This window comes from Physeter macrocephalus, unplaced genomic scaffold (assembly GCF_002837175.3).
Source record: "Physeter macrocephalus isolate SW-GA unplaced genomic scaffold, ASM283717v5 random_478, whole genome shotgun sequence".
NCBI classification, from domain to species: Eukaryota; Metazoa; Chordata; class Mammalia; order Artiodactyla; family Physeteridae; genus Physeter; species Physeter macrocephalus.
Genome location: NW_021145764.1, coordinates 38054 through 49980, shown reverse-complemented (window position 1 = coordinate 49980; position 11927 = coordinate 38054). Strand labels below are relative to the sequence as shown.

The following is an 11927-nucleotide window of genomic DNA, read 5'->3' as shown; positions in this document are numbered from 1 at the left end:
ACACACACACACACACACACACACACACACCCCTGCCCTCATCTCTTGAGAACAGAACCATGCCATCCAGGTGGGCAAACCTGAGGGAAGGAACGAGGTGTTTGGGGGGATCTCCAGGGCCAGCCTCCCCACAACCCACTGATAAAACTGCTTTGGTTCCTCAGCCTGGGATGGGGACCCAGGGTTCCCAGCTTCTGGGGTCTCCCTGCTCGGCCTCCGTCTTCCCTTCTCCCCCTCCTCAGACCCAAGGGGCCCCTCAGCAAGCCCTTTCTGCAGCTGCCACACAGAGGCTGGATGGGGCGGGGAGCTGGAGGCCGAAGCATCAGGAGGTAGGGGGCTGCTCCGAGGAGCCCCTGGATTCCAGGGCCAGGGCATTCATCTCCAAACAGATGTTCCCAATCAATCACCTGGCACACGAAGGGCAAAAGCAGCAGGGGGCTTGGCAGGGGCCGAGGTGACGGTTAACTGCTTCCCTGCTGTCCCTCCACCCCCAACTGCCGCCACCACTCTCGCCAAAATCCCAGGACCCCAAGAGCAGGAGAGTGGATTTCACGTGGGGTAAGAAGGTGGAGTCCAGGGCCCTGAGCCTCTCCCTTTGCCTTGCACCTCTGTCTTTTCTGGAATGAGCACGGACCTGGGAGTCAGGAGCCAGGCTCGACTCTGGCTGTTTCATGCTGTGCCACCGGGCAAGTCAGTTTCCCTGGGCCTCAGTTTCCCCATCTGCAAAATACAGATCAGCTAGATGACCTGTGGTGTATCTAGGAACGAAGCAGGCGGGATTCAAGCAGAGCCCCGGGAGGCTGTGCGGGGACCTCCCCGCCAGCTCCCACCTCCCCCATTGCCCTTTCTCATCATCTTCCTAGGCCAGCCTCAGGGGAACCCCTTGGGCTGCACCCCACTAGTGGCGAATGGCTCTGGCCACCCATCGGAGCTGGGCGGCACCAGGAGGACGGGGAACGGTGCCCTGGGTGGCCCCAAGGCCCACCGGAAGTTGCAGACACACCCATCTCTAGCCAGCCAAGGCAGCAAGAAAAGCAAGGGCAGCACCAAGTCTGCTGCCTCCCAGATCCCTCTCCAGGCGCAGGAAGGTAAGCACCCCATCTCGCCTCCCTCTGGGAGAAGCCTCCAAAGCTGGCTTCCTCGAAGTCTGATGCAGGGGCCGGCAGCAGCATCTTTACAAGGTTGCTGGTTAGAAGTGCAGCATCTCAGCCCCACGCCAGGTCCGCCAGATCTGAACCTCTGGGTGGGGCCTGGGGGTCTGGGTTTTAACAAGCCCTCCAGGGAGTCTGATGCAAGACTCTTAAATCAGAGAACCTTGCAGAGGACACATGTTGGGTAAGGTTAGGCACGTGTGAGTTCTCAAGGCCAACCCCTTCTCATCCCTACTCTCCCAGAGTTGCTCTAACAAGAAATGGAGCCCTCTGGGCTCGTCCAGCTTAAGCCACCTCATTTCTGGAAACAGAAATTTTCCTTGAGGAATGGACCATCTGTTTAGTGAGAGCACAGCACTTAGCGTAATAAAATGATGCACTGTCAGATGCTTAATTGGGGGCGGGATGGGGGCTGCAAGGTGCAGTGGGAGGTCAGAGCACCCAGATATACCAGCCATTGTTCCTGCCACACAGAGGTCCTCTGAGGGACTGACCTGGGCAGCCAGGTCCCCCTCCCCACCAGGCATCAGTTCAGCATGGGTGATGGCTACCTGTAGCCCCGTGGTGCTTGACCTTCACCCCAGAACTTTTAAGTAGTTTCTCTCCATGCTGGGGGACTCTGGCTGGTCCTCTGCAAATAGGATTCAGTGTACACATTTGCACACAATGTGTTCGTAACTTTCACCCCCCAGAGCAGATTCTGCCCAAGAGGCTTGTTTATGAAGGGGGTATTCATGCATCTGAAGTGAACTGGGCATCTGCTGTGAGCCAGGCACTGTGCTGTGTGCTGGGTACCCAGGCCATGGCCTCATAAAGCTCTCATCAGAGAGATGAAAACAGGTAATCACTCTGTGATGTGATAAAAGATAAATGATGAGTGATAAAGTGAACACAGGGGGACACCCACACCAGCCCAGAAAGCTGGGGAGGGGAGTCTGGGAAGGCTCTGGAGGTGTCTGAGCAAGACTTAAAGGACCCATGGGAGGATCTAGCCAGGGTGCCTTAGCACAGAGGTGAGAACTGGCTAGTGTGGCTAGATTATGAAGTTCCAGGTGAGGAATGGTGGGAGGTGAGATTCCAAGCAGACCGGGACTCCCGTGGTGGAGGGTACTTAGTAAGCTGCATAGTGGGTCTAGACTTCGTCTGGAAGACAATACGGAGCTTCGAAGGGTTTTAAGCAAGGTGGTGACCTCATCAGATTTGCATCTGAAGAGAACTCCCTTATCCGGTTTGCCGGTAGACGGCAGGGGTTCCAGCAGTGCGAGCCCCCATTCCCCGTACACAGGACTGGGTGGGGACGTCAGATCCTGCATGGTGGTGTGAGACTCCCACAGGACCAGCAGCCTTGAGCCAGGGGCCCGCCTGGTCAGAGGAACCGGACACTGCCCATGGCCCGACCCCTGGGAGGGGTGCCCGCCCAGCATCCTGGCAGCACGCCAGCGGTTCAGAACACGGCTGCCGAGCCAGCACCACCGCGTACCAGCTGGGTGCCCAAGGCAGGATCGTGCGTTAATTCACTTCCTGTGTATTTACTCAGCACCCACGAGGTGCCAGGCACCGGTCTAGGGACCGTAACAGGCAAAGACGCCGGCCCCTGCGGCGCTTGCCCTTTAGTAGGCGGGGAGAGCTGTGTAAGCCGCGGGAGGTGCTGAGTCCTGGGCGGGGAGGCAGAGCAGGCCCCGGCGAGGGGCTGGGGCTGGGGCTGGGGCCCGGCAGCTCGCAGTATTCAGGAGGGTGCTCGCGGAAGGCCTCCCCGAGAGGGGACGTTTGGGCAAAGACGGAGGGGACAGAATGAGCAGAGCATGTATCTGGGGCCGGAGCACTGGGGGGACAGGGGGCAGTGCCTGCATGACCAGGAGCAGCCAGTGTGGCCACAGCAGAGTGATCTGGGGAGGGGCCTTCGGGGCTACTGTGAGCTCTTGGGCTTTTCCTCCTGGTGAAGCTGAAGCCACTAGAGGGTTCTGAGGTCAGGAGGGGTGGAATCCTGCGGAAGTTTTTCAGGGGTCCTTCCGGCCTCCGTTTGCGGAGAAGGTGTGGGCCGGGAGCAGCAGTCAAAGGCAGAGAGGGTGGGGAGACCAGCGAGGATGCGGTTGCTGTCACCAGGCAAGAGCTGAGCAGGGTGGTAGGGTTCTGGAGAGATCTTGAAGTGACTTCTCTGTGCCTCAGTTTCTTCGTCTGTAGAGAGGGGCTAATACAGCCCCACCTCAAGGAGCTGTCGCGAGTTTAAGTGAGTTTAATTCGTGCACAGCACTGAGAACCGTGCCTGGAGCACGTCATCCCTCGGCGTTCGTTAAATAGATGGCCGAGGGTGGTCAAAGCAGGGACTCGGGATCCGGGCCGCCGGGGCTCAGACCCTCACTCCACGTAACTCTCCGTGTTACCTGGAAGGTGGGTCCCCATTTCACGGAGCCGGGGGCGGGCTGCACGAGCGTTACGTTTGCACCCAGGGAGCCTGCCGCCCGCGGCTGGTCCCCGGCCACGGGCCATCTCGCCTGCAGACTGCTGCGTCCACTGCATCCTGTCCTGCCTGTTCTGCGAGTTCCTGACGCTGTGCAACATCGTCCTGGACTGCGCCACGTGCGGCTCCTGCAGCTCCGAGGACTCGTGCCTCTGCTGCTGCTGCTGCGGCTCCGGCGAGTGCGCCAACTGCGACCTGCCCTGCGACCTGGACTGCGGCATCCTGGACGCCTGCTGCGAGTCGGCCGACTGCCTGGAGATCTGCATGGAGTGCTGTGGGCTCTGCTTCTCCTCCTGACCCGCGGTGTCCCCGGCTGTCACACGAGGCTGGACCGCCCCCTCCCCAGGGCCTCTCCCACCCTCCCCGAGCCCTCTCGGAGCCCCAGCCCGGTGAGAGGGCGGTGCCGGTCCTCCTCGCTGGTTTCCCTGGACGACAGCACCTAAGACCTGGGGGGAGGGGGGACCGTTCCTGGCTCAGCTGCCGGGGCTGCAGAACACTGTGAAAGTTGGGGGCGGGGGCCGGGACACGGGGGAGGCTGGGGTGCTGGGGCTGTGCGCTTTTCTACCTCTCACCGCCCCTGTGCCTGCCTCCCCGCTCCCCTGCCCCCAGGCTTAGAGGACAACAAAATGTGAAAAGAGACACCCCACCTGACCTCAGCCAAGCCCCTCCCCAGTCTCCCCTCCTGTGGGGCCTGACCCATACAGTGACCCCAGAGGGCAGGGCTGGGCTTGGGCCCAGGGTGGGGTGGGAGGGGGGAAAGGTATAGAAAAGACTGGAAGGGGAGAGGGAGGGACTGGAGGGAAGGTCTGTTCTATTTGTTGCTGTAAATAAAGATATGGGTCCATCTCACATTTCCTCAGGACTCATGAGTGATGGCCATGGACCAGGACTCTCAAAAGCAAACACTCCCACAACCCCCCTACAAAGTCCCCAGATGGATGGGGCTTTCCTGGCCTCTGAGGTCCCCTCCCTTGTTTCATGTTCCCCCCTGAGGGAAGGAAGGAAGACGGGTACCCACGCCCTACCTTTATTTCCCTCTTCCTGCCGAAGGGACGGAGAAGCCCAGAAAGGGAAGAGTTAACCCTTGGCATAGAATTAATTAACAGCAGATGTGTTCAGGTTTTGATTAATTAATCTCCTGCTGACTCCTGCTTCTCGAAGCCACGATGGCTCCAAGGCATAGGGTGACGCCTATGTCGGTGGCAGAGCAGGGCCTGGGGAGGGGGCAACCCTGGGCCCCCGCACAGCCAGGGCTGCACTGGGAGGCAAGTTTGGCCTGAACGGAGGTCACGTGGCCCAGCCTCAGTTGTCCCCCTGATTTCCAGGGGGCCTGAGACAGAAGAAAACTGTCAGGACTGACGAGAGCCTCAGAGGTCAGGTGTCCAGAGCCCTTGGGTGCGGAAAGGAGGGGCAGACCGGGGCACTGAGGCTGACAGCGGGGAGGGCTGTGTGGACCAAACCCCTCTCCACCCCATCCTGGACCTGGAGGAAGCCAGGAGGGGTCCAGGGTGAGAGAGAGGACAGCTCATGGTTGGACTTGGATTGTCCTGAGGAGAAGACATGGCTGAAGAAGGGCTTGAAAAGTGGAGACCTCATGGGAAACTGGTGGGACGCTGCTTCCAGGAACAAAGGGTGGAGTGGCCTTGACGGATGCTGGAGGGGAGAAGGGAGCTCAGGAAAAGAGCCAGATGAAATCTGAGCTCTCTTAAGGAATGCCGCATTAGGGAACAGCCCATGGCCTTGGGCGTGGGCTGCAGAGTCAGCAGAAGGAGGTGACCAGAGATGGTGAGAAGTACAACCCCCCACCCCCACCCCCACCCCCCACCCCCCCGCCTCCCCTGCAGCCCCTCCCCTCATACACGTGTACACAGGCCTCACTTTGCCAACACCAAGGTTTTCCGACTTCTGGGACCACATAGGAAACTCAGGACACAGAGAGGAAGTGACCTCCCCAGGGTCACATAGTCAAGATCAAAGCCAGGAGAGAAGCCCCATTTTCTTGGCCCCCTCAATGTTCGGTTGTCTCAAGGGTTTTTTTTTGTTTGTTTTTCTGTTTTTGCTTAGTTATTGTATGCTCAAAGTACAAAAGGTTCAAAAGTCTCATCAAAAGTGCATACACAAGCATTTACCCATATCATTTTTCTTTCTTTTTTTACAAAATGTCAGAATCCCATGCACGTGGCACCATTTTTATCACTTGACCGTGTGTTTTGGGGCTCTTCCTTATCAGCACTTTGAAGAGCAGCCTGGAGCTTCACGGAGGGATGAGCCACACATGATCCAGTTGCCCAGCTCCTGCTTAATCCCTTCCATTAATTTCTCTGTTATAAACAAGGTTGTGTGAGCATGTCCTTTTGCACAAATGAGCTGTATCTGTAGAATATTCCTGAAGGTGGGATCGCTGGGCCTCAGGGTGTGTGTGTTTGTGACTCTGGCCTCCTCGATGAGGGGATGCCAGTCCACCCCCATGGCCGCGGGGAGCGTCCTCTTCTCTGCTGCGCTTCTTTGTCCACAGGAGGACGGAGGACGGTGGGAGGGCCTCCGTTCAGACCCCGCTCAACACAGCTTCTCCCCAAGGCTGAGGTTCGAGGGACGTTAGGGAGGACCAGGGTGGGGGGTTCGCCTGCCCAACTCAAGGTCTGGTCCAGGTGGGCAGGAAGGCCCCTTCCCGGCCCTCTCCCCTCCGTGGCGGCCGCTGCAGGAAAAGGCACCTCTGAAGTCCAAATAGCGATTTCCTGCAAGACAGTGGCTGAAACCCGAGAGGCTGAGCTGGGTGGGGGTGAGACAGAAGCGGCATTCAGACACACACACACAAACACACACTCTCCTTACAGCCACATACTCATATACATTCCACAAAGACACACACATACCGCACACACACACACACACACACACCAGACATAGACACACACATGTGCTCACACACTTGGGGGGTTCGCCTGCCCAACTCAAGGTCTGGTCCAGGTGGGCAGGAAGGCCCCTTCCCGGCCCTCTCCCCTCCGTGGCGGCCGCTGCAGGAAAAGGCACCTCTGAAGTCCAAATAGCGATTTCCTGCAAGACAGTGGCTGAAACCCGAGAGGCTGAGCTGGGTGGGGGTGAGACAGAAGCGGCATTCAGACACACACACACAAACACACACTCTCCTTACAGCCACATACTCATATACATTCCACAAAGACACACACATACCGCACACACACACACACACCAGACATAGACACACACATGTGCTCACACACTGCACATTTCAGAACCTGCAACACCGCCAGCCCGTTCAGCCTGATCCTTGTGTCTGCTACCCGCCCCCCTGCCTCCCCCGCCTTCTCCACCTTCCCCAGCCCCCGCCTCCTTGCCCAGGTGGCCTCATCTCTGCTGGGAAGCAGATGGCATTTATCTTAGAGGCCACTGACCCACCCAGCTCTGCTCACATGTCCTTCCAGGGCAAGCCCTGTTTCTGGACCGTTCCCCCCTCCACACCGTGGCCCTTCTCTGTTGGCTCCGAGTCTCTGCTTTCTGACCAGCTGATCTGAGCCGGGTTCTGCTGTAGGTCCTGGGGAAGAGCCCCTTTCACTCTCTGGGCTTCAGTCTCCTTGTGTGTACAATGGAACAGTGATGAGGCTCTGGAAATCTAATGGCGGCCACAGTATCCAGGGAAGTCGCCTGCTTCTCTGGTTTTCTTTCAACCCTGGAGCAGCAGATCAGCACCCCCCCCCTTTGCCCAGGAGACTTCTTGAAGCCCACTCTCCTGCCCTGGGTCGTCTAACTCAAGACAGGCATTACCACATTTGTGGGAGGACAAGATGGTGAGGCCAGGCTGAGTTGTCCCTGGCCAGGACCGCCCATGACCCCTGGGTGATCTGGTGTGTTTGCCCTGTAACCGAGCAAGCAGCTGAGCCAGGGGCTGGCTTGTGTGGGGAGGGGTGCTCTGCCCCCCGCGCCCCAGCCTCCTGAGCCTCCACCAGCTTCTCCCCGTTTTTTGGCACATTTAATCGGCATTCTCTGTGCTTGTACTCAGAGCTGGGCCAACTCCAACTCGGCTTCAGGCCTAGACACCCCATGTCCCCGGGGCAAGGAGGGGACACCTTGAAGCAGCCCCAAGGCTGGACTGCCTGCAGCCAGCCATGCCCTGGGGCCTTCACCAGCTCCCCGGGCAGAGGAGGCAGTGGTGGGGGACTGAGGGTTGGTCCCCAAGGCTCAGGACAGCTGCTGCAGACACTCCCCGTTGCTGAGCCGGGGCAGCAGAGAGGACAGAGATCATAGGCCTGGCCCCTCGTCACTTCCGTGTTTATGCTCCTTTCCACATTCCGACTTTCCTAGAATGATACGGAGACAGGCATGGGATGGTATCTCCCACAGCCCCAGCCCTCCGCTCCCCCCACCTCCTCCAGAGAAAAGCCCCTCCCAGCCTTCCTTGCCCCGAACCTGGTTTTCCTGTCTTTCCCCGACCCTGCAGCGGCCTCTGTACCCCTCAATTCCTACCATCCCTGGGTTACAGCCTCATTCCCTCATGATGCGGACAGGTGTCCAGGGGTGCTCGGAGGCGGGAAAGAGAGGTGTGTTCACGTGCTGTGTCGCAGGCATTTCTCAGTTTTGCCACCTCAGGGGGCCCAGGGAAGGCACTAAGTCCCATCCCTGGACCAGTCACCGTGTCAGGGGACAGAGGGCTACAGTGAGCCAGACCTTTGTGGCCAGAGACGGTGGGTTACATGGCTGCCCTTCCAGAATCAGGTGGGCACATTTCCCAAAGAAATAGGGGTGCTGTGACAAAAGGGTGGGGAAGGATGGCAGATTAAAAAAACAGAGGTCACTATAGGTGGGGCCAGAGGAGGCACCTGGGTTGGGGAGGCCTGGCTGGAAACCTTGAGCTGCACAGGGCATCTGGCTGGAGAGGGAAAGTCAAGGACAAAGGCTTTCAAAAATCTGAAGCCTGGGAGGAGAGTGAGGCTCAGTCTCGGGCTCCAGCGGCAGAGGTGAGACCCAGAGGCAGAGGTAATGACACGGAGAGAGATCCCAGCCCCAGGCAAGAGAGAGAACCGCCCCAAGGGGAGCACACTGCAGCAGTGGTAGGGGGACCTCCCGGTTCCAAAGACTGTTCCAGGGGAGGGGGTGTCAAAGGGGTCCCTGCCCTGGTGTTGACTGTTGTCAGGGAGGACAGATGGAGGAGGGTGGTTACAGGTGGCGCCCACAATTCCTGCTAAGTCAGACCTTCTGTGGCTCAACGATGCAGCCAGTGACCCTCTGATAAGAGAGGAACAGAGACTGAAGGTAGACAGACCAGAGATGGAGTGAGATGCAGAAAAGGAGGGGAAGAGACAGCGAGGCAGACGGGACAGTGCGGATAAATCATCCCCAAGGCCCTGGAGACAGAAAAGCGAAGCAGGGAGGCTGCGGGCATGCGTCCCTCGGCTGCTCCCAAGGTCACCCGCCGCTGGGGATTTGGGGGCAGCGGTGCCCCTCCTTTTGGTCCCGGGTCCCTCGCGTGCCTGGAGCCTCTACGACGCTGGGCAGCTTGGCATTAATTAGGGGCCTGGCTAATGGCTCGGAAGATTGGCCCGTTCCAGGGACGCTGCTGAATAGAGACCTCGGTGAGATTTATTCCTAATTATCTCATTTGTCTCCCCCCATTACTCTTTATGGCTGGAATTTATGGGGCCATTAATGGGGCCTGGCCAGGCCAGGATGAGTGTGAGCCTTGAGACGCTTCATAATAATAACAATAACAACGCTCTCCCTGGCCAGATTAATGGGTTCTTGCCCTCCCCACCCCCTGTCCTTGGGACCCCAGCTACCAGCTGCCTAGAAGTCCTTCTCGCTTCTGGGACCCCTGGTCCTCAGCTCCAGTCCTCAGCCACCTGTGGAGTTTGAGCCTGTGGCCCCTCCTCCGCCCAACTCCACCCCAAGCCTGTCTCTTAGTCCTTCTCTGGTGTCACTAATTGGGAGCTTCAAGGTGGTAGCGGGAGTGTCGAGTCCAACGGTAACACCTCTGGGACAAGGCCTGTATCAGCAATTGATGAGCTTGGCTGCAAGCAGCAGAAAACCCAGCTGAAGGTGGCTTAATCTGTAAGGACATGCACTGTCTCCTTAACAAAAGTGCAGAGGTAGGTGATCCCAAGCTGACTGGGAGACTCAAAGATGCTGTCAAGGAAGCTGGCTTCCATCCTTTCACTACGTCATCCTCATCATGTGGTCCAGGTCTCCCCTCCTTGTCACAAAGTGGCTACCACAGCCCCAGGCATCAAGCTCACACAGCATCCACACAGAACAAAAACAGCAGAGAGGGAAAGAGAGACCTTCTCCTCCTACACCTTTCACCAGAGGGGGGAAAAGCATTTCCAGAAGCTCCTAGCAGGTCTACTTACATTTTTGTCCAGACTGGGTCACATGTGGTCTTAGGTTAACTTCCCCAGAAGCAGGCCCTTGACAAGGCTTCAAGTGCAAGTAGGTTTGTTCAGGAGGGGATTCCAGGAAACATCAGTAGGGGAGGAGGGGAGTGAGACTGGGAGGGAAGGCAGACAATAAAGGGTGTGTTATCAAATTGGTTACCACTGTGGGTGGATAGCACTCAGTCCTGCCTCTGAGGGAGCTGAGGTATTTATACACCAAACCCACCATCACTGGTTGAAGGCTCTTCCCAATGGAGTGTCAGCTTTCTGGTGCTTGCTGCCTGGTTGGGCTGCTGAAGGAAGCCCTCCGGCAAAGGGGCAGAGATGCAGAGAGGCAGAGGTTGGCCAGAGAGCTCTTCATTGGTAATGCCTGAGGGGACAGGCAGCCCCATCACCTGCAATGCGTGTGCAGTGACTAGCAGACAGACCAACCTGGTCCACTGCTGGGCAGGGAGAAGGGGGCCGGCTGTTGAGGAGACCAGCACAGGGACTGCCACAGCCTTCCCCCCCCCCGTCTCTCCAGGGGTGAGACTCTGCCACCAGAGGCCAGTCACAGGGGCTGAGCAATTTCCACATCAGTGTGAGGGGCACGTGGGGACAAACCCCACAGAGAGGAGGTGAGTTTCAGCCCCGGTGCTGTTGGAATGTGGAGCTGTCACCTCAGCCTCCTCTACCTGCTTAGCTCAGGAGGAGAGCAAGAGATGGCCCTTCCAGACGCTTCCGTGGCCACCCTCCCTACAGGCTGCCAGTCCTCCTCCATCCCCATTCCTGGGTGTTGTCGCCCCCGCCTTCCCACTGCAGCCAACTCTCAGGATGGAGAAGTCCAGCTTTTTCCATCCAGGCACCAGCTTCCCCCCATTTTGCTGTAGCTAGAGACTGTCTTACCTCATGTTTCAGCACCAAGAACCTTTGTACACAACCGCTGGGAGTGCATCTCCTTTGGCAAAATAGACATGCATACGCCATTCAACCCAGCGATTCGATTCTCTTCTGGTTGCATATGAGAAAGGTCTAGATACACACATGCTCCAAAAGGCACAGACTAGAATGTTCACCACAACACTATTCATAGTGACCCCCAAATGGAAACCCAATTGTCCATTAAGGGTAGAATGGAAAAACAAACTGTGGTGCAGTCACTTGATGGAATTCTGCACAGCAGTGAGAATGAACAAACCCGACTCAAGGGAAAGAAGGCAGACACAAAAGAGCAGACTATGTGATTCTTTTTACATAAAGTACAAAGACAGTAGAATAAATCCATGGTGTTGGAAGTCAATTACTCTTTCGCATTGTTTCTTCCATCTCTGTTTACTGTACCTATATGAGATGATGGATGTTAACTGAACCTATTGTGATAATCATTTCACAATATATGTTAACCAAACAATCATGCCATACACCTTAAACTTATATGTATCTCAATGATTTCTTGATAAAACTGAAAAAGAAAACATACTGACTGGGCTTCCCTGGTGGCACAGTGGTTAAGAATCTGCCTGCCAATGCAGGGGACACGGGTTCGAGCCCTGGTCCAGGAAGATCCCACATGCCACAGAGCAACTAAGCCCGTGCGCCACAACTACTGAGCCTACGCTGTAGAGCCCACGAGCCACAACTACTGAGCCCGTGTGCCACAACTACTGAAGCCCATGTGCCTAGAACCCGTGCTCTGCAACAAGAGAAGCCACCGCAATGAGAAGCCCGTGCACCGCAACGAAGAACAGCCCCTTCCATCGACAGATGAATGGATAGAAGATGTGGCATATATATACAATGGAATATTACTCAGCCATAAAGAGAAACAAAACTGAGTTATTTGTAGTGAGGTGTATGGATCTAGAGTCTGTCATACAGAGTGAAGTAAGTCAGAAAGAGAAAAACAAATACCATATGCTAACACATATATATGGAATCTAAAAAAAATAAAAT

General features: G+C 56.9%; 1 protein-coding gene and 1 long non-coding RNA gene across 2 annotated transcripts in view; one reads left to right on the top strand and one right to left on the bottom strand.

Annotated features, from left to right (window-relative positions):
- Nucleotides 1-5395, top strand: part of LOC102984055 (myoD family inhibitor) — a gene marked incomplete at its 5' end in the record, with an annotated part of 8716 nt that extends 3321 nt beyond the window's left edge. The window contains 2 exons of the mRNA XM_028485604.2: nt 864-1088; nt 3650-5395. Coding sequence (XP_028341405.2) covers nt 864-1088; nt 3650-3906 — 482 coding nt within the window. The remainder of the gene's footprint in view (nt 1-863; nt 1089-3649) is intronic.
- Nucleotides 5396-6545: 1150 nt separating this feature from the next.
- On the bottom strand, nt 6546-11921 carry LOC114485079 (uncharacterized). The gene is made up of 3 exons (XR_003678547.2): nt 9972-11921; nt 7041-7925; nt 6546-6697 (listed from the first exon to the last, which is right to left on the bottom strand). It is a non-coding gene; the product is annotated as an uncharacterized lncRNA (long non-coding RNA).
- Between the last annotated feature and the right edge of the window lie 6 nt (nt 11922-11927).